This window comes from Macrobrachium nipponense, chromosome 47 (genome assembly GCF_015104395.2).
Source record: "Macrobrachium nipponense isolate FS-2020 chromosome 47, ASM1510439v2, whole genome shotgun sequence".
Classification (NCBI taxonomy): Eukaryota; Metazoa; Arthropoda; class Malacostraca; order Decapoda; family Palaemonidae; genus Macrobrachium; species Macrobrachium nipponense.
This window is the reverse complement of record NC_087222.1, coordinates 36,026,763-36,049,884: the sequence shown is the minus strand read 5'-3', so window position 1 is coordinate 36,049,884 and position 23,122 is coordinate 36,026,763. Positions and strand designations below refer to the sequence as shown.

At 43.9% G+C, this 23,122-nt stretch overlaps 2 protein-coding genes across 2 annotated transcripts in view; both read right to left on the bottom strand.

The window, feature by feature from the left end:
• Positions 1 to 6,567, bottom strand: part of LOC135204652 (ABC transporter F family member 4-like) — a 200,573-nt gene extending 194,006 nt beyond the window's left edge. Inside the window, exon 1 of the mRNA XM_064234801.1 lies at positions 6,479 to 6,567. Within this exon, the coding sequence (XP_064090871.1) occupies positions 6,479 to 6,567 (89 nt within the window). The remainder of the gene's footprint in view (positions 1 to 6,478) is intronic.
• The window catches only part of LOC135204649 (tigger transposable element-derived protein 1-like), a gene marked incomplete at its 5' end in the record, with an annotated part of 265,628 nt that continues 249,001 nt past the window's right edge, over positions 6,496 to 23,122 (bottom strand). The window contains 1 exon segment of the mRNA XM_064234797.1: positions 6,496 to 6,874.

The window sequence follows — 23,122 nt, the reverse complement described above, 5'->3', positions numbered from 1 at the left end:
AGAGACTCCTCGAGCCTTCAAGGCCCACAAAGTGCTTAAGGAGAAGCTTCCAGTGATGTGGAGGGCTAATGCAAAAGCCTGGGTAACCAGACTTTTGTTCACCGAGTGGGTAAATCTGTGTTTCGGCCTGACAGTGAAGAAATTCTTGGAAGAGAAGCGCCTCCCTCTGAAATGTCTACTGTTGTTGGACAATGCCCCTGCTTACCCTCCTGGCTTCGAGGAAGATATCCTAGCGGAGTATTCTTTCATCAAGGTTCTTTATCTTCTGCCTAACACCCCCCTTCTCCTCCAGCCCATGGACCAGCAAGTGATATCGAACTTCAAGAAGCTGTATACGAAACATCTTTTCAAGAGATGTTTCGGCATCACCGATACTACAAACCTCACCTTGCGTGAATTTTGGAAGGAGCATTTCGATATCATGATATGCATCCGCCTCATCGATCAAGCTTGGCAGGAGGTTTCGAGGCGAACCTTGAATTCTTTGTGGAGGAAACTCTAGCCTGTTGCTGTATCCGCCTGAGACTTCGAGGGATTCGACATGGGTGAAGATGATGCAGATTCAGAAACAGTTGACAATCGACGATCCTGAAACTGTCTCGCAACCAGATCTTGACGAGATCATTGCTCTAGGCAAGTCCATGGGGCTGGTCGTCGACGAGGATGACATCAATGACTTTCTCGAGGAGCATCAAGAGGAGCTTACGACGGATGACCTGAAGGAGTTGGAGGACATGCAACATAACGTCGTTCAAGAAGAGTTCTCTAGCAGCGGCGAGGAGGAGGAGGACGACCCTATGACAACGGCAGAAACTAAGGATGCTCTAGCTGCTTTTCATAAAGTGCAATCATTTGTAGAAAAGAACACCCCCCGAAAAGGCTTACACAGGTCGTATGCTTGCACAGTTCGATGACGTTTGCCTGAGTCGTTTCAGGAACATTGTCAAACAGGAAGATCTAAGTGATACAAAAAAACAAAGTTGAAAGTGGTGAAGAAATCGAAATTTTGTAAAAAAAAAAAAAAAAAAAAAAAAAAAAAAAAAAAAAAAAAAAAAAAAAAACGTAAAGTATGAAAAAATAAAAATGTAAAAATCAAAGAAAAAAAATTATTTTAAGTTTTTTGTAAAGTTAAGTGTTCATGTTTCTGTCATTTTTTAATACGTTTCGTAAAGTTAAGTATTAATGCTTTCTGCCATTTGTCCTCCTCCTCTGTCGCCACTTTCAGAGATCGCCTCACTCGAAAGGTAAGGTTCCACATTTTACTACATACGTATTTACGTAGAGTATTTCTTGTACCATGTAAACTAATACACTTTATTTGCAGGTACGTAGTACATATTAGTAGTATATGTAGTTTAACCCTCTTACGCCAATTGGATGTATTGAAACGTCGAGTCAAAATGTCTCCGTATGCCGATTGGATGTATCATACGTCGGCTCAAAAAAGTTTTTTTAAAAATTCGCGGAAAAATACTTACAGGCCTACCAGCCAAAAACTTTTGTATCCCGCGCCTTGGGGGACGCTGGGAGTTCACGGATCAAGGCGTTGTTTTGTTTACAATCGCTACGCAGGCGCGCAAGCGCGAATTTCTTTCTTATCGCACTAAAAAGTATCAGTGACACATCTCGGAAATTATTTCGTCACTTTGACATAATTTTTGCACCATTTTAAATTATATATGAAAATGTGCGCAATTTCATGTAAAATACAACAATAAATACTCATGATTGTAGCTTTTATCAGTTTTGAAATATTTTCATATAAATAAACGATAAGTGCAAAAATTTCAACCTTCGGTCAACTTTGACTCTACAGAAATGGTCGAGAAACGCAATTGTAAGCTAAAATTCTTATTTTATAGTAATATTCAATCATTTGCCTTCATTTTGCAACACATTGGACGTCTCTAGCACAATATTTTGATTTATGGTGAATTTATGAAAAAACTTTTTCCTCACGTTCGTGCGATAACTCTTCCGATAAATTTTTTCATGCGATTGTCCCTAATGTTTGCACCCTTTTAAATTTGCCGTTACATAAAGTTTTATATATGGAAATGTGCGCAATTTCATGCACAATACAACAAAAAACAACCCATGGTTGTAGCTTTTATCAGTTTCGAAATATTTTCATATAAATAACGTTAAGTGCAAAAATTTCAACTTTTGGTCAACTTTGACTACCGAAATGGTCGAAAAACGCAATTGTAAACTAAAACTCTTATATTCTAGTAATATTCAATCATTTACCTTCATTTTGCAACGACTTGGAAGTCTCTAGCACAATATTTTGATTTATGGTGAATTTATGAAAAAACAAAAAATTTTCCTTACGTTCGCACGGTAACTCTTCCGAAAAAATCAGAATTTTTTTGTGCGATTGTCGAAATGTTTGCACCATTTAAAATTAGCTGTTACATAAAGTTTTATATATGATAATGTGCGCAATTTCATGTAAAATACAACTAAAAATGATTGAAGGTTGTAGCTTTTCTCTTTTTTCGAAATATTTGCATATAAATCACGATAAATAGAAAAAACCACGTTCGGTCAAATTTGACTCTACCGTAATAGTTGAAAAACGCAATTGTAAGCTAAAACTCTTACGGCCTAGTAATATTCCGTCATTTTTCTTCATTTTGAAACAAATTTGAAGCCTCTAAAACAATATTGTGATTTATGGTGAATTTTTGAAAAATATATTTACCTTCGCTCCGCTCGCCGATTCGCGGCCGCAAGTCTCCGAAATACGTACATCGCATTATCCCAATATTTGCTCCTTTTCATATTAGCCTTTTTATAGAGTTTCATATATCAAAATGTGCGCAAATTCATGAAGAATACAATAAAAAATAATTGAAGGTTTGTGGCTTTTTCATCTCCGAAATATGTGCATATAAAAAATATACATATAAAAATTTCGACATTCGGTCAAATTTAACTCGTCCGAAATGGTCGAAATCTGCAATTCTAATCTAAAACTCTTACAGTATCGTAATATTCAATCATTTGTCTTAATTTTGAAACAAATTGGAAGTCTCTAGAACAATATTTAGAATTACAGTGAATTTTTTAAAATAACATTTTTTTACGTCCGCGCGTTACAAATTCGTACATCATTTTGTGATAATATTTTTCGATGTTGCTTTTATTGTTTTACTATGTATTACATATCAAAAGGATTGCAATTTAGTGTACAATACAACGAAAAAAAAATTAACTCGTTAGCTTTGACTGTTTTTTGCACAGCGTGATTTGAATACAATTATCTATGAATTTTTTTTTTTTGCTACCATATATCACATTATTTACATATGATAATGATATTATTTTTCATTTCTGATGATTGCATACTAAATTTCAGGCAATGAGAAAAAAATGAGCCAAAAATGAACTCTTAATCTTCAAAACTAAGCGCGCTGTGATTTTTTGAAAAAATTATTTTTTCCGCTTCCGCGCTCACTCCAAACCGGCGCCGGCATACAGGAGAGGTTTTGATTTTTAGGGCTTCGGCGTAAGAGGGTTAAGTTAGGTAGTGAATGGTACAAATTGTTGTATTTCATTGTTTATTGGTCAATTTAGCTTTATTATAAAATTTACTGGGGTGATTTTGTAGGGCTTGGAACGAATTAGGCAACTTACATGTAAAATGTGGTTCAAGATACGAAAAAATCAGGTTACGAAGGCCGCTTCAGAACGGATTAATTTTGTATCCTGAGGCACTACTGTATTGCTATTTGCCTTGCCTGTTCAACAGTTGACCATTGCCCATTGCAATTCTGAGAGATGCTGGATTGAACTTGTTTTGATGGTGCGGCAAGGCAGCCCGTGCTGCCGGCCGGCGCCACCAGTACTGCCACTCCTTGGATTTTCCTACTAGATGTAGGTTTTTTTTTTGCTTCGAGCTTGGATTTTTTGGCAAAAGACCCTCAAGAAGCTGCAGGAGGAAGAGGAGGAAGAGGAGTTTCAAAATATAAACTTTTTGTGTATTTTTCGAGATGATTTAGTGATTTGATACTTAATAAGAGTAAAAATACTTTATAACGGTAAATTGTATCCTTGCAAAGCATTTTTACTCTATTAAGGTATTACCCTAATGAAGTAAAAAAAGTTTGTTTCCACTATTTTTGGTTTAAATCAATAAATGTGTTTGAATTTCTGTTTCATTAAAAAAGCTATTTATTTTGAGTTGCGCTTTACATTAAAAGTAACGGTAGCAGAGGTGCAGGTAGCAGTTTCCAAAAATTCAAAAGTTGTGGAAGTAGCGGTAGTGGCAACCACCTCTCAAACTTGCGGAGATGCAGGGTGTGTAACCAAAATTTGAGCAGCAATGCCCGGCTCTGACTTTTAGCTACCTTCTAGAACTGTAAATGCCTCTTCTAAAACCTAAGAGTTGTATTAGTACAAATATAAAAAGCACTGTTTGCTCATGAAAAGGAATTTCAGAAACAATGAGAGAGACAGAATAGAGAATTTCTTAAAAATGGTTGAAAAGACTTCTAAAAACAGATTGGTTAGTTGGAAGGGGGAAAGAAGAGAGAACTTTGTTGTAGTAAGTAATCTTCACACACTCCTATATTTTTACCAACCATTTATTTCTTTTTTTATGGGTAATGTATTAATTTTTTTAAAAAGCTAATTATTAAATGAAATTACAGTAGTAACTTTGATTTCATTTTCAACTAAGCTTAATACTTAGGGAGCATGATTAGGGTCTTATTTAGTGTTCAAACCCTAGAAGTAAGCAATTATAAACATTTTTAGAGACCATGCTACACTTATGTAAAAATTTCCCTAGCGCAAGGGGGTCTGGAACCTGACCTTGCAGTTTGGGATATTACTGTATACATTGTTCCTACACAATACAAATTTTTGAAGACAGAAGCAACCCCTACCTTCTCTCTTACAAGGGGAGAGAAGGACAGACAACAGAAGATGGTCATTAGCCTCCATAGTTTTATTTCCCCAACAAATACGGATTCTTACTTTTCTTCCTTGACACAATGTAGACTAGAGTTCCCGCTGTCTTGAAGCCCGGATGATGTCGGGTCATTGAGCAATCAATACCTAACAGAGCAGAGGCATACGACTCCTTCCTGTGCTCTAACAACTGACCGGGAAGTGAGCCCAAGTGAGCCAGACCCCCACTCAGTCCTAAGCCTTACTTTATCCTCCCACCAAGAAGTAAGTTTTCCATGTGTAAAGAGCAAAAGGTTTGTTTCGTATATGAACAAATGACAAATTTGTAATCAATCTGTATTTTTTATAATTTACAAACCTGAGGTCTACATAAATGGCCCACCTCAAGTCACCCCTCATACTATTACCTGGGCTTGAAGATAATAGATGCATCACAGCATATCCATGGAACAGAGAGGCAGTGCTCTGCCTACTGTCTCATTTACTCCTGCCACAAACATTGTTCTATTTTTAAACTGGAATCCAGCTGCGCTTGAGATTTATTCCATATGTAAAGACCTCAGGTTTGTAAGTTATGAAAAATACAAATTGATTAAAAATGTATATAATATCAATAACAAACAACATACTGCAGTTTATCTATATACATCACTGAATGTGTTGTACAGATCTGAACACAAAATACAAACTAAACTGTTGTATTGTATAATGTACATAAAATGCATTTAAAAATTAACACAGAAACTCTGTCTATCTAGACTTTGCTAATTTTTGTATGTAAAATAATGCAGGATATATAAAATAATGCAGGGAAAGAGAATGGCAACCGTATGCAAAACAACATTCTGCCTGTGTGTACATACACACACACACACACACACCTATGCTGATATTATAATATACACAAGTAACTACCACTCTGTACTGCATTTTGGTACCCCCACATTAAAAATCTAATAAAGATTGCATTCAAATGTCTGTGCATACAGGGTTTTTGACAGATGTATTACAGCAATACAGTACTGTACTGTTTATTTTGTATAGCATATAAAAATCTATGAAATCTTTACACCATCCATAACTAGACTGCTAGTCTCAGGACACTGTAAATAATTGCTTATATGGATAATGAGAAGGATGAAGATGGAGAGAGAGAGCGAGAGAGAGAAGAGAGAGAGAGAGAGAGAGAGAGAGAGAGAGTCAGGAGTACTATATGAGTAAAAGGTAGATGGGATGTAATAGCCTTTTGAATAGAATTTTCAGTTTAAAGTGTGATTGTGTTTACATTTATGAGTATTGGCAAAGTAGAGGGAATACAAGTTTGTAAGTGTTTGTATGCCATACCCAAGCGATAACCAAAATGTCAAAGTGGCACTAACTCTTTTCAACCAATAACAGCGTTGCCAACCATCAAAAGCAGTTTTTAAAATTCTGTGCATATATTGTATATACTATGGTGCTGGGCCCTTCTAGATAGTATGTACATGGTATAAATTTTCGGGAACTGTGAAAAATTATAATCCATATTTATAAAAAAGTATAACACTTTTGCACCTACCAGGTATAATCTTCTATGGGTTCATCTTCGTAACCCATTTTGGCGATATTCATCTTCAGCTTTTTTGACTGCAATGTTGTCTCTGGCATGCTGCCTGCAGCTGAAGTCAAAATCCTTTTCTCCCAAAGACTTTATATCTTTATGTAGTACTGAGGAAGAAATCACTCCTTTCTGAGACAGTTCATCCTTTCTTGGAAGTGATGTTGGCTCCAGTTTTGAATGATGCTCTGGCTCTTGCTCCAAGTCCCATTCTGGTTCCAACTCTACACCTAGCTTGTTTGTCATGCTCCGCCTTGCGCTTAAGCTCACCTTCAGGCTCTACCTCACGCACTGCATCAGGATCTTCCTCCTCCTGCTCCTCTCCATAGTCTGACAACACCTCAACATCTCCTGTATCTTTTGAAACACAAAGAGGAAATAGATAAATGTTCATAAGCACAAAAGATGTTGTTCAGGATGTCAATTATGATACACCACCAAATTAACAATTATAAATCATTTAACTTTTCTCTCGGAAAAGGTACTCTGGAATCAGAAGATGAAGAAACACAAAAATCTCAGTGGTCGACAAGAGAGGTAAGGCACACATTACTCAAGCAATTTTTCAAATTTTAATACCTATTCACAAAAATATATCTGAAAAGTAATCTGTATTTTTCTTAAAATACAAATCAGAAGTTCTTTACATTATGGATACGCTTGCTTGCAAGCTGGAAAGGGTGTTAAAAACTTACTGACAAGGTATTAAATTATCAAGGGGTGGGGGGAAGCCCTGTCCACCTGTAGGTCAGTACATCATACCTTTCGTTCTAGGTGCCAGATATGAGGTGGATTAATATTAAAAAAGGGATTTTGACGTAAGGAAAAATCTATTTCTGGGCGATTGGCTCGTGTCGCCAGCGAAATATCCTTTAATCTATTATTTCTAGGGTAAATGTACTAACACATACCAGAGAATAAATAAAATAAAGAAAAAGGTCAGTATAACTGACTCGCTCACCCTCCAGGAGGGTGTCGGTATGAACACTAGGCGATGAGACCACTACCACGAGCCAAATGCCAATAGAAATCTCCCACTACAAAAACCCTCCAAGAGGGGAGCCGACCCACAGAGTGAGCAGCTCGTACTACTACTACTCCATCCCATGCTGCCGACTGCTGCGCCTCTGGTGGCCATCCTGAAGTTAGCAGACAATCTTGGGCGAAGGGATGGGTAGGGTGGGATTTCGCTGGCGACACGAGCCAATCGCCCAGAAATATATTTTTCCTTACGTCAAAATAAATCCCTTTTTCTGGGCTCAGCTCGTGTCGCTGCGCGAAATCGTACCAGAGAAATAGCACAAGATTGTTAAACAAAAGTAATAAGGGATTTTGACGAAGGAAAAACTCTATTTCTGGGTGATTGGCTCGTGTCGCCCTATGAAAGTATCCTTAATATCATTCTTTCTAGGTGTAAAACAAAAACAAAATTGTTTAAGCCTTTTTAAAAAATTGTTACCAGGAAAAAAAAAAATTGGGAAAAAAAACAACAAAATTTAAGAAAATGTCAGTAAAAACTTGACTCGCTCCCACTCTTTAAAAAAAGAAGTGTCGGTATGATAAAGGGGCGAGTGTGGAACACTACCACGAGCCAAACACCAATTAGAACTTGCCTATCAGATCCCCCCAAGAGAGAGCTGATACCAACGGGCGATGCAGCCTCTACTACTACTACTAGAGGACGCCACGGACAGCAGCGCCCCTAGCGGACATCCTTAATTAAAACAGCTAATACATCTTGTCTTGCAAGGGGGGAAAACAAACCATAAAAGGGGGGGTTTCATAGGGCGACACGAGCCAATCACCCAGAAATAGATTTTTCCCTTCGTCAAAATCCCTTTTCTGGCTCAGCTCGTGTCGGCCTATGAAAGAGTACCAGAGCAGACAAGATGGAAAAGGAAACAATGAAAAACAATTTAAAATGATGGATATAATAAGTAAAAATCAATTACAGCATACAAATTAAGCACTTAAACTAAACTTATTTTAACAGTAAAATAATAGAATATTAGTAAACTTAAAGTACTTAAATGGTAATTAAAGTAAATTACAGAGATGCATGTAAAATAAGGAAAATTTGGGATTTACTTAACTAGAATACAAAATTATAAAATATATACATCCATGTGTCCTACCCTAGCATAAAAATAAGGGTAGGTACACTGAAATCCATCATTAATACAATTATTCCAAAATATATACAAACACATTGTGACTGAAGTTCATCATAAACACAAAATGGTGAATATACACAAACATATTGTGTCCTACCCTAGCATAAAAATAATAGGGTAGGCCTAGCACTGAAGTACATTATCAGTACAAAAGTGGATGTCCCTAGCAAAAAAATAAGGGACAATCCACTATATGATACAACGGCTAAGGCTATGATGTTGAGTAGCCTGACGATAGGGTGAGGCATGTTGGTTGAAGTAGGTAGAAAGGAGACCTGGATCAATACTACAACTACTAAACAGTATCAGGGGAAACTATGTTTCCCGCTGCTACTGCTGAAAACTTTAAAGATTCCAAGGACTTTAAATAATGCCGTTTAAAGACTGTCGGGGATTTCCATCCAGTATACTTTCTAAGATCCTCAAAGTTCATATGTTGGAAATAATTAATTGAGGTGGCTACTCCCCTGATATCATGTGCTTTTGGGAATGACTCAGGGTTGGCTTGTTTAATGAAGTAAAGGATTTGCTGTCTAATGCCTTTAACTGATAAAGTACCACCTTTTTCTCTCATGAAGAGAGCACCTGAGGATCTAGAAGAAGTACGAGATAGAAAGGCTCTAAGAGTTGATACTGGGCAGAGAGAAGGATCCTGCGGAAGTGGGATAACCTTCCAAGGAGCCCACCTTGCAAGAGGATCTTCATTTTTGGCTAAAAAGCTACGATCCGGAGCAAGTAGAACTTCTCCTGATGGGAGGAATTCCACATGACCCGCAATCCCTGGATAGAGCCGACAGTTCTGAAATTCTAGCTCCTGAGGCTAGGCTTAATAAGAATATGTCTTCCTCAGGAGCATTATGAATGTACAAGATGAGTTGTCCAGTATCTGAAGCTAGTTTGAGGACGTCATTTAGGAACCATGAAACTGTAGTAGGCCTCTGGGAAAGGTCTAAGTCTAGCACAGGCTTTTAGGGATAAGATGTAAAAATAAGATTCAGTCAAATCTATCTGAAAACCTACTTGAAAGATTTTCTTCAAAGCCGATTTATGAGTGGTAATCGTGCTAGCTGCTAAACCTTTTTCAAATAAGGATCTGAAAAAGGATATAGCCAAATTAACTGTCATGGTTGTAGTGTTCGATTCTCTCAAAAAAGATGCTAATTTTTTTGTAAACAGCTGAGTCATATTGTCTAATGGTTGACTCTCTCTTATCTGATTCTAGGAAGAGAATATTCTGTGGATCAATGTCAGCATCTTTATTAGCCGCAAACTTCATGAAGTCCATAAAGTTAGGGTCTGGCAGAGTTCCTGAGGAAGCGAACACAGTCCTCATTTGTACTGATTGTGATAGTTTGGGATTGGGGATCCGTTGAGGTCGGAGACCCAATTCCAAGAGAAGAGGATACCAGTTGCTCTTGGGCCAGTCCGGTGCAATCAGAGCTACTACTCCTTTGAAAGACCTTAGTTGTCTAGGACTTTCAAGAGAAGATTCACTGGAGGAAAAAAACATAAATTCTCCTCCACTGATTCAATCTAACGACAGGCGTCCGTGGCATAAAGCCAGAGGGGTCCAGGTTGGGGGCCACATAGCAAGGGAGCTTGTGGTTCGCTTGTGAGGCGAAGAGATCCACTTGGAGACCTGGGACTCTCCGGCCTACCCACTGGAATGACCTGACGTCCAGAGACCATTCTGATTCCAGAGGAAAACTGACCGGACAGAGCGTCTGCTATCACATTTCTTACTCCTGCCAGGTGAGTGGCAGACAGATGCCATTTGTGTTTGTTTGCTAATGCAAAGATGGCTATCATGACATGGTTCACATGTTTGGATTTGGACCCTCCTCTGTTGATGCAATGAACTACCACTGCACTGTCCCAAAACTAGCCTTAGATGAGACTTCTTCGGGGGAAGCAGTCTCTTTAGAGTAAGAAATACTGCCGTTGCTTCCAACACGTTTATGTGGAGCTGGCGAAATTGAACTGACCAAGTCCCCTGAACCTGTTTGAACTGAGAGTATCCCCCCCACCCGGACAGGGGATGCATCCGTGTGAATGGTTAGCACTGGGAGGGGATATTGAAGGGGTACTTTCTTGGCTAAGTTCTTTACTTTTGACCAAGGCCGTAGTTGGTTGCGGAGGATCTGTGGAATTACTGACAACTTGTCTCGATATTTTGGAGTTTGCTTTTGACCGCCAATTCGATTTATATCTTTCAGCCTTGCTTTCAGAAGGATATCTGTTACCGAAGCAAACTGAAGAGACCCTAGGATTCTCTCCTGGTTTCTTCTTGACGTCTGTTTGCATTTGAGGAATTGTCTGACAGATTTGCTATTTCCTTCCGTTTGGCCACTGAATTGATAGATTGTGGGAAGACAAATCCCATTGGATTCCTAGCCACTGAAAATGAGATTCCGGAGTAAGTCTGGATTTCGTTTTGTTTATCTGGAACCCCAGATGTTCCAGAAAGTGAACTACCTTTTTGGTAGCTTCGAGACATTCCTCGACTGTTTGGTGCCCAGATCAACCAATCGTCGAGGTATGCCGCTACCATGATTCCTGAGCTCTCAATTGTTGTACAACCACTTCTGCTATCTTTGTGAATACCCTGGGGGCTACATTCAGACCGAAGGGCATCACTTTGAATGAGAATGTCTGATTTCCTAGCCTGAATCCTAGGAATGGGCGGAAGTGCCTTGGCTATGGGATATGATAGTATGCGTCTGTAAGATCGATGGAGCATGTGACGGCTCCACGCGGAAGTAAGGTCCTTACTTGCGAGAGGGTAAGCATCTTGAACTTGTCGCAGCGAATGAAAGAGTTTAGCTTTGACAAGTCTAAGATTACCCTTCTTTTTGTTGAGCCTTTCTTTGGCACGCTGAATAAGCGCCTTGAAATTTTAGATGTTTGACTCTCGCAATAGCTCCTTTCTGAAGGAGTTCTTCCGCGTAATCTATCAATTCCTTTGACGGTAACCTGATGAAATGATTTGATTGGAGGGGATCTTTGATCCAACTCAGCCTAATCCTTTGGACACTATGCTCTGTGCCCGAATTGCTGAACCCCCACCTGTGGCGGAAGAGGAACAGCCTCCCTCCTACCTGGGGAGCCTCATTGCTGATGGGCGGGTTGACCACCACGCCCTCCTCTGAACTGCTACTCCTCTGCTGCCCCTTCCTGCGCCACGCTGACGAAAGTAACCTCTCGCCCTACCTCTCGGTTGAGAGTAGCCTTGAGCCTCATAAGCAGGGTTGAAGGCTGGCGAGATAGCGTAGGAAGTGGATGGTTGAGGTTGTTGGGGCACCAGGAGGAAAGGTTGGTTCTGTTTAGAGGTGGAAGGTTGTCCCTGTTGGGTAACTGGGACTGCCTGCACAAATTGCTGCTGTTGTTGGAGTTTTTTATAAGGCTGGAACCTCTTACCAGCCTTCTTTGGTTTCTTGCCAGCAGTGGGAACGGATTCCTGTTTCCTCTTTGAGGAAATACCCCACCTAGCTCTAAGGCTCTGGTTGAGTCTAGCAGCTTCGTGGTGGACCTCGTTCACTGCGGACTCTGGGAAGAGATCCGCTCCCCACATGCTTGCAGCCAAGAGTCTATTAGGCTCATGCCTGATTGTGCACTCTTGTAGGACATGCTTCCGGCAGTTCCTCCTAGCCTGGAAGAAGTCAAAAGCGTCCGACAGAACCGTCTGAAACTGAGATTTCGCCAGAATCTTGAACAGCGGTTCCGTAGCGTAGGAAAGAGCAGCCATTTCTGTAACGATGAGGGAATTGAGGGACCTGCCAAACCTAGTTCGCGCATCGAACTCTGCCTGGATTAGGGAATCCGGCAGCCTAGGTAATTTCTCACCGAACTGGTCCATGGCGCAGTCCGGCTTGAGTTTACCCAGCGTGAATGTAGCTGGCAGGTTTTCCCACAATTCTCCGAAGGCGGGGAAGAGTGGAGACGTAGCCTCCGACTCCCTCAACTGTGGAATAGGCTCATCCTTGAGGACTGCCTGAAGAGCCTTCTCCACCAATTTCGTGGCGAACGGAAGAGAGACCTCCTCTTCCGTCGCGAAAATAGTGAAGGGACTCTTGTAGGCCTGGAGTTTTATGTTGTTACACTCCCAGTCCTCAAGGCAGTGAACCCATTCCCGCTGGGCGTGATCTCTACTGTAAAGAACTGACTCCTTAGAGATTTTGTCTTCTCTCGTGAGAGCCGTTGGCGTCAGCCTAGCATACCCGATGAAAGGCTGCGTCAGACCCGGAGGGTAGAACTCGAAGTCCTCAATCCTTCGAGTTCCACACTCCGAGATAGAAATCATTCCGTCCTTGAATGGAGCGTAGGCAGCTACTCTCCATGGGTTCTCCATAGAGAAAGCTGGCAAGGAGTCATAAGGTGGAAGTTGAAGAATCCCCGTGCTAGATGCAGGGGAGACTGGGGGAGGAGCCTGAGCTAGCCCAGCCACTCGGTCCTCATTCTCTCTCATTCTATTAGAGAGATCCTGGATTGACTGTCCAGTTTGAGACAGACTGTTTGATAGTTGAGCAAACATCTGCTCGAACCGCGTTCCCAGTGCGGAGATTTGGGAGCCTACTAGCGCGCCCACCTGTTCCATCACCCCTGGTGAGACAGTAGAGGGACTGCAGGTGCTGGTGCTTGCTACCCCTGCCGGCATAGCCGGAGAGGAAGCAGCGGAGGCGGGAGAAGGCAGTGACTCGGTGGTAGCGCGAGCCTTCTCCTTCGAAGCCTTGCTTCTGGAACTCTTCGATTGGGAAGAGCCCGGCTTTGCCTTCACCGCATCGGCATAGGAAGTCGACGACTTCCTAGCCGAAGAAGACGAAGACGACTTCCTAGAAGTCGACTTAGATAAGGTCTTCTTGTTCTCTCTTTCCCTTCTCCTTAGGAGGTACAGAGAGCGAGATCGGGAGAGCGAATAGGGATCTCGGATCCCGCACCAAAGCCTTGGAAAGAAGCGGAAGAAGAGGGGACAGGAGAAGATCCAGGAGCGCCCAAGGAAAGACCTTGGGCGCCCGACATACCTACCTCAACCAACAAATCCTCCCCACCTACCGCCATGGGCTCAAGGTTCAGGTCCAGGGCAGCGACGTCCGGAACCGACTCCTGGGAGGCTACGACCCCAAACGATTGCTGGAGGTCTTGCTGGATGGAGGCTATCAGAGGAGCAGCGGACAAGGGGTCGACGTAACCCGTCGACTTGCCCGCGGGGAAGATCTGGATGGCCAGCTTCCTATCCAAAATGTAGGGCTGGCCCTTGGCGGCGTTTTTTCCAAAGCCGCCCACCCACGCTTTCAGGGTGGCGAGGGCGACTTCCCTCACACCGCTAGCCTGAAAGAAAGGTGAGATTAGCTGCCAATTGTGGAACGGGGTTAACAAACTTACGACTAGAAGTTGTTAGTAAAATCATAAGTAAAGCCTATAATGGACTTACCCCACCATCTCCCAGTCTGACCGACCAGGTCGTAGCATATAGCGCAGGCTTCAGGGTGCCAGACAATCGTCTCGTTGAACGACGTGGCACAAGGGGCGTGAGACCTGCACTCGTCATGTCCACAGGGGTCGTAAAGCGTCGCATTACAGGCTGGGACCTGGCAGTTGGTAGCCTGTAAGTGAAAAAGTACATGAGTACCAAGTAAACACTTACAGCCTAACATATGCTCCGTTGGTGCCGGAGCGATAAAGTTAGATAAAACCAGAGCCCCGCCAAAATACGTGTGGTAACTAGGTTGGAAGATAGGCTATGGCTCCGCCGATGGCGGAAGCACAAGAATCAACCAACTAGGAGTGGTGGTAATGGAAACCACGACGGAAAATGGCGGGGATGGTTGATAAAATAATAATAATAACACACAATTCATTGTAAAATATCTTATAATTAGGGTATATATCCTTAAAATAACAAAAATAAAACAACTTCTCTCCGCCCGTCTACTAGAAGAGTGCGTAGGTAAGGGTAAGCTCCCTTCCGGTAGCGGGGGAGAGATATAAGGATATAGTAGGCAAGCAACCGACCACGTCGTGTGGCCCCACCCTGCCCGCTAGCGGAGCCAGTAACCTATAAACAAAGGTGCCCCGGCTGCGACGGAAGGCTCCTTACGTATCGTAAGGGAGGTGGCTGAGCAACTGGGGAGGGGGGGAGGAAGGTCTCGGCGAAACACGGCGGGAGCGAGAAAAGGGGGGAGGGATGGCCTACTCCTCCCCGCCTCACCAACTACCCGCATGGAGACCCGGTACCTCATAGTGGTCGCCCTATACCCCCCGCTGGGAGGACCCCCTGGTCACCTCCGAAAGTGTGAGAGAAGGCGATGAGGTTGTCATAACAACCAAGGGGTCCCCCGGCTCCTCCCTATATCAGAGAGGGAGGGAAGGGGCAGGGTAAGGTGCTATGGAACACGTGATCGCAAGTGGCCTAGGCCGCGAGCAACACAACCGTGGTAGGGCCACGTGAACCAAGCTGTACCAATACATGGAACAAGCACCTAGGCTAGCCTAACACCCTAAATAAATAAATAAAAATACATCGAAAGGTAGAAGAGACACTTTTAGTAAAAGAGAAAGAAGCCCAGGAGGAGGCAGACTGTTCCAAGAAACAGGAGCCTACTCGGAGCCAGCGATAGCCGATGTAGAGCAAGAGCCGGGATGCTGGGCCAGAAAATAATAATAGCCCTAAATACCAAGCTAAGAGAATGGTAGGAGGGCTGAACTAGCTAAAACTCGATGTAAAACAATGAATGTGATAAAGTAAGCCATAAGAAATAAGAAGTCCCAGTATGGAGGACCTGGGAATTCTTACGAGGCGGCATGGCCGCCACGAGACAACCGGGGAACCGTATATGACCTATTAAGAGGAAAATACTGGTACCCGGAAGATAAAAACTATGGTAAAATGTTACTTATGAGTTACTTAACTTAGCCGTGGCAATTGCAGAGCGTTCCATCGTAGATAGTACGAATAAAATCCAATAAAGCACGAGCACAAGAAAATGGCGACTTGTCGCTGGCGCTAAAAATTAAGGATGTCCGCTAGGGGCGCTGCTGTCCGTGGCGTCCTCTAGTAGTAGTAGTAGAGGCTGCATCGCCCGTTGGTATCAGCTCTCTCTTGGGGGGATTCTGATAGGAAGTTCTAATTGGTGTTTGGCTCGTGGTAGTGTTCCACACTCGCCCCTTTATCATACCGACACTTCTTTTTAAGAGTGAGCGAGTCAGTTTTACTGACATTTTCTTAATTTTGTTTTTGTTCTCTGGTAATTTTTTTAGGCTAATTTTACCTAGAAAGAATGATATTAAGGATACTTTCATAGGCCGACACGAGCTGAGCCCAGAAAAAATAAATCAGAATAGGTCTCAAATAAAAGATAAATAAATATAAAAGGGAATATAATTGCTAAAAAGATACAATATATACAGTGATATAAAATAGAAATATGCTTAAATTACGCTTAATTCTAATCATGTTTCTTAACATAAGGTAATTTACATATATACAGGTAAAATGGCTTACATGTATCAAATGATATCTGTGTAAAAGAATGTATCAAAACATAATAGCAATTAACATAAACAGATAAATAAAACAATCAACCATGATAATATATAAAGGAATGTATATGACTTAATATACAAAACCCGTAACCATTATGATATGATGTATCCCCTAGCATAAAAATAAGGGGGTAACATCCATGAGATCAATGTTTATAATCATCTGTGAGTGTCCCTAGCAACAAAAAAACAAAAAGGGGGCACCCACACACTATCATAAAAGCAGCTAAGACACAAGGTAAATGCAAATGAACAAGGCAGGCAATAGACGAACTGTTGGGTGAGGCAGGTAGAAAGGAGGACTGAATCTTCTACTACAAATTAGCTAGAGTCAGGGTAAACTAATGTTACCCGCTGCTACTGCTGGGAATTTCAGAGCTTCCAAGGACTTAAGGTAGTGACGTTTGAACACTGTCGGCGATTTCCATCCGGTATACTTTTTCAACTCATCGAAGTTCATATGTTGAAAATAATTAATTGAGGTGGCTACTGCCCTGACATCATGTGCTTTCGGGAAAGAGTCAGGATTGGCTTGCTTAATAAAGTACAGGATTTGTTGCCTGATGCCTTTAATGGATAAAGTTCACCTTTTTCCCTCTAAGAGGGGACCCGATGAAGATGAGGAGGTCCTGGACAGAAAGGCTCGTAAGGTTGAAACTGGGCAAAGGGATACATCTTGTGGAAGGGGTAGTACCTTCCAAGGTTCCCACCTCATCAAAGGATCTTCATTCTTTGCTAAAAAGCTACGTTCCGGAGAGAGTAGGACTTCCCCTGTGGGAAGGAATTGAATATGATCCGGATCCCTGGATAAAGCCGACAGTTCTGAAATTCTTGCTCCTGAAGCTAAGCTTAATAAAAATAGGGTTTTCTTAAGATCATTATAAACGAGCATGTGTCATTATCGGTTTCTGAAGCCAGTTTTAGAACATCGTTTAAGAACCATGAAACTGACGTAGGCCTTACAGAAGGCCTAAGTCTAGCACATGCTTTAGGAATAGACGAGAAGTAGGAGTCCGTCAAGTCTATGTTGAATCCAAATTGAAATATCTTTTTCAAAGCTGACTTGTTTGTCGTAATCGTGCTAGCTGCTAAACCTTTTTCAAATAAGGATCTGAAAAAGGATATAGCTGAATTAACTGTCATGATTCTAATATGTGATTCTCTCAGGAAGATTGCTAACTTTTTGACAGCAGCATCATACTGTCTCAAAGTTGAATCCCTTTATCGGATTCCAAGAAGAGAATATTCTGAGGGTCAATATTTGCATCTCTTTTTGCCGCAAACTTCATGAAATCCATAAAGTTAGGGTTTTGAGAATCCCTGAGGAAGCGAACACAGTCTTCGTTTGTACTGACTGGGAGAGCCTGGGACTGGGGATCCGAAGAGGACGAAGGCCAGCTCCAAAATTAGAGGATACCAGTTGCTCTTCGGCCAGTCTGGGGCTACTAGAGCCACTTGACCCTTGAATGTCCTGAGTTTGTTTAATACTTTCATGAGAAGATTCACTGGAGGGAAGACATAAATCGTTCTTCCAGTTGTTCCAGTCTAGAGCCAGGGCGTCCGTGGCATAGGCCAGAGGTCCAGGTTGGGGCTACTAACACGGTAGTTTTGTGGTTCGCTTGAGATGCGAAGAGATCCACCTGTAGCCCTGGGACTCTTTGAAGGATCCATTGGAACGAACTGTTGTCCCAGTGACCATTCCGACTCTAGGGGCACTGATCGGGATAGGGGCGTCTGCTATGACGTTTCTCACTCCAGCTATGTGAGTGGAGGAAAGATGCCAACTGAACTTGTCGCCAGGGAGAAGATGGCTATCATGACATGATTTAGATGACGTGACTTGGAGCCTCCTCTGTTTTATACAATGCACTACCACTGCGCTGTCCAGGACTAGCTTTATGTGGGAGTACTTTGGTGGGCGCAACCTTTTTAGAGTCAAGAACACTGCCATTGCCTCCAGCACGTTATATGGAACTGACTGAACTGAGGTGACCAAGTCCCTTGAACCTTTTTGACCTGGGAATACCCTCCCCAGCCGCTTAAGGACGCGTCTGTGTGGATGGTGATCCCTGGTGGAGGGAACTGAAGGGGTACTGACACTGACAACTTCTTGACTTTCGCCCACGGCCGGAGTCGATTCTTTAGAATCAGGAGGCACTGAGGATGTTTGTCCTGGACCTGGCATTTGCTCGCGAGCGCCAGATTCTGGTTTAGGTCTTTCAGTTTGGCTTTCATTAAGACGTTCGTCACTGATGCAAACTGGAGAGAAACCCAGGATCCTTTCCTGAGCTCTCCTTGATGCTAGTTTGTGACTTAGAAATTGCTTGACTGACTTCGCTATTTCTTTCCTTTTGGTTGAATGGAATCGACAGAGTGTGGGAGGATAGATTCCATTGAATGCCCCAGCCACTGAAAGTTTGACTCTGGAGTGAGTCTTGATTTGGTCCTGTTATCTTGAAGCCTAGATATTCCAGGAACTGAATCACTTTCAGTGTAGCTCTGTTGCATTCCTCGACGTGTTGGGGCCCAGATCAACCAATCGTCGAGATACGCTACTACCATAATCCCTTGTGATCTGAGTTGTTGCACTACCACTTCCGCTAGCTTTGTGAACACTCTGGGTGCCACGTTGAGTCCGAAGGGAACTACCTTGAAGGAGAATGTCTGGTCTCCTATCTTGAAACCCGATACGGACGGAAGTGTCTTGCAATAGGGATATGATAGTATGGCGTCTGTAAGATCGATAGAGGTGGTGACGGCCCCACGGGGAAGTAAGGTCCGCACCTGGTGAGATCGTGAGCATCTTGAACTTGTCGCAGCGGATGGCTTAAGTTTAAGCGGGACAAGTCTAAGATTACCCTTCTTTTTTGTGAGCCTTTCTTTGGCACGCTGAACAAGCGACCTTGAAATTTTAATCTCTTGACTCTCGCTATAGCTCCTTTCTGAGGAGGTCCTCCGCATACTCTGTCAATTCTTTGGAAGGAAGTTGACGGAAAGGTCTGGCTGGAGGTGGTTCGTCAACCAGCTCCAACCCAGACCTTTTGACACTATGCTCTGAGCCCATTGGCTGAAGTTCCACCTGTGGCGAAAGTGAAACAGCCTCCCTCCTACCTGAAGTTCTTCATTGGTTTCTGGTAACCGCCTCGGCCTCTCTGAAGTGCCTTCCCCTATTAAAGGGGCCTGCCGATCCCCTTCCACGAAAGGACCGCTTACCTCTGCCTCCCTTACCCGAGCGGTCATACTTCTGCGAAGCTTGACTCTCGAAGGCTTGATTGTAAGCTGGAGAGATGGCGTAAGAGGTGGAGGGCTGAGGCTGAGGGGATATCACATAAATTGGCTGTGATTGGCCCTTAGAAGTGGAAGGTTGGGCTGTCGCACTAATGGCACCGCTGGAACTTGCTGAGGAAAGCGTGGTTGCTTTTTCTGGTAAGGTTGGAAACGCCTGGGTTTCCTCTGTCCCTTACCTCTAGCTGTCAGGTCTTGCCTCCTCTTAGCCGTAAGGCCCCAACGGTCCTTAAGGCTCTGGTTCAAACCTCTGTAGCCTCTGCCTGGACTTCCTTTACCATAGCTTCTGGGAAGAGATCTGCTCCCAGACGCTAGACGAGAGTAACCTATTCGGCTCATGCCGAATGGTTGCCTCTTGAAGGACATGCTTCCTACAATTCGTTCTAGCAGTGGCAAACTCAAACATATCTGACTGTACCGTTTGAGTCAGGGCTTTGGTCCATGAGCTTAAAAATCGGTTCCGCCGATCCATATGCCATGGTTGCTACCTCAGTCATAGCCATAGAATTAATTGATCTGGCTAGACGCGATTTCGCGTCAAATTCAGCCTGAATAAGGCTATCTGGGAGCCTGGGTAGCTTTTCACCAAACTGCTCCATAGCACAGTCCGGTTTGAGTTTGCCAGCTGAGAATGTGTTCGGCAAGTCTTCCCACAAATCTCCAACTGAGGGGAGTAACGGAGATGTGGGATCTGCTTCCTTTAACTGAGGTATGGGTTCCCCCTTCTGGGTCGCTGGGGATGGTCGACCTCGCGATCTTGGTCAGGAACGGGAGCGGGGTACTCTCATCCATTGTGAAAATGGTAAAGGGACTCTTAAAAGGTTGTATCTTGGTATTAGAACAATCCATGTCCTCTAAACACCTGAGCCATTCTCTCTGAGCCTGGTCTCGTGAATAGAGGACTGTCTCCTTTGGTACCCTATCGTCCCGAACCATAGCCGAAGGTGTGAGCCTTGCGTAGCCTATGAACGGAGGCTGGAGGTCTTCCGGTAGAACTCGAAGTCCTCTATTCTTGAGTCCCAAACTCCGGAAATAGAGATGAGACCGTCCTGGAAGGGGGCGTATGACGCTACTCTCCATGGGTTGTTCATAGAGAACGGAGGTAGTGAGTTCATACGGAGGGAGCTGAGTTCCACTTGGTTGTGTGGAAAGTGGAGGCGAGGCTAGAGAGCTTCTCTCAGCCCGGCTATAATGGAGTCTTGGGAAGTAATCCTATCCGACAAACGAGAGATCATTTGTTCCATACTACTCTTTAGGGACCCAACGAGGTCGCCCACCTGTTGCAACAGGCCAGCATTGGGGTCCAAAGCCGGAGCTGCTGCGGAGGTGGAGGGGAGGCTCTGAATCGGAACCACCCAGGGTATTTCGGAACTTGGTGACTCTGCCGGAGTGCGAGATCTCTCTCTGGAGGATTTTACTCCTCGAGGACTTAGAGCCGGAGCTAGAAGCTTTAGACCTGTCTGCTCCGGGATTCCCAGCCGGAGACTTACGGGCAAGGAGGATGAAGCCGAGGTCGTCTTCTTAGACGACGATGGACGTTCTTAGTCAAGGTCATCACTTTACCCTTGACCTTAGGTCTAACCGAAGCGTCAGGAGGAGCATATAATTCGTCACCCGTAAAGCCTTGGAAGGATGGAGAGGTTGCAGGAGTAGAAGAAACAGTTACGCCCAAGGGTGACCCTTGGGTGTCCACCTTACCTACCTCGACCAACAGGTCGTCTACACCTACCATAGGTTCAACATTAATATCTAGAGTCGCGACGTCCGGTTGGAGATATCCTGGTCTTGATCAGTTAATGAGGCAGCCAGCTGTTGTTGGATGAAGGCGATAGTCGGGGCCGCCTGTGCTGGGTCGACTATCCTGTCGCCTTGCCTCCGGGAAGATTAATACTGCCAACCGTTTCTCCAGGATGTAGGGCATACCCTTGGCGGCGTTCTTCCCAAAACCGCCGACCCAGGCCCGCAGGGTAGCCAGTGCGGTATCCCTTATCTGCTGGCGCCTGGAAGAAGAGGGCGTAAATTAGATTTAAGAATCACTTAAAACTAAACTTAAAGTATAACTTAAACTAGATGCCTTAAGTTAAAGTTAATGATGAAAACTTAAGCACTAAAATAGAAGCGGAGCAGCTACTGGAGATGGAATACTTACCCCTTCCAAAAGCTGGCTCACCAGATCGTAACATATGGTACACGTCTCATGGTACCAGACCTGGATGTCCCCGTGCGGAGTCGCGCATGGAGCATGGGACCGGCAAACTTCGTGTCCACATGGGTCCTGAAGTGTGGCGGCGCATCCCGGATGCTCACAGTTGGTGGACTGTAAGTGGAAAAGACACATGATATCTTAAAAGGCATCACTTACACTAAAGGACTTAAAGGACTGAAACTCCGTTGCATGCCGGAGCTCTCGGAAAAAATTTGGGCATAACCCCTCCCTGCATTGCCTGAATAGGCTATAATCCCGGAGAGATCCGGTAAGACATGTAAAGGAGGGGGGGGGGGGTGGTTTAAGGTACTTAAGATAAACTTAAAGTTAACTTAAACCTAAAACACAAACGAACCGGACCAAGTCCAGTGCGTAGCGGAGTGTAGTAACTCAGCAAAACGGTAAGGTTAGCAGTGACCCACTGTATGTTCCGGTCCACTCTACTGGGTGGACTAACATCTTTCCGCTGGATACCCGGACTCCGGTCAGGAAGGAGCCCTAGTAAGGTGGGAAAGGGCGAGAAGACATACAGGCTCGAGCTAGCCCGGAGCGACAAGGTAGCAACGAGGGGGGGAAAGGCCAGTACCCCCCCACTACGTACCACCCGGCCGGACCGAGAAGCCGGAGAGGTCGAGGCCCGTCTGGGTCTGTCCCGACTCCCTAGCCCCTCCACCTGAGGGGAGAGAGGGAGGCAGGCTCGGGTATGCGGAGCGAGCATGGGCAGACCGACCCACCCCCGCCCGACTCTATGGAAGAGCGGTGGGGGGAGGGGGGGGAAGGGTGACTGGGCAGGCGTCTGGCTGTCCCGTGATCACGTAGTGACCACGATGGCGTAAGATCAAAATAAGACAACTAAGCCTAGGACACACCAACTGATCAGAGAGATGCTATCGGGAAGCAACTGAACTGAAAAGCGGTAGAATATAGGCCCACTGGGCCAAAACCAACTGATCAGAGAGATGCTATAGGGAAGCAACCGAACTGATGAGCGGTAGTATAGGCTCACTGAGCCAGGACCTAGGCTAAGCCAGACGCCTAACTAACCTAACTATAACAAAATACATAGTATAAATAAATAAAAATGAAAGGAAGAAAGCAATATAGCAGGAGAAAAAATCCAGGAGTGTACGACTAACCCGAAGGCAAGTCTACCACTCAAAGCTAGTCAGAGGCCGATACTAAGAGCCGGGACTAGGGTCTGGATAGAAGAAGCCTACATAAGGTAAAAGACATGCATGCATGGCAAACCTGAGTAGACAGTACCCTAAGTAAAGCGGATAATAATATAGAGCTGACATAAATAAAGGGATGTTCTAGGTATGGGAGACCGAGAACGAACCCACCACGCGGCAGAACCATGCTGCCATGCTTCCGACCCCGAGTTCGTATTTATACCTAAAA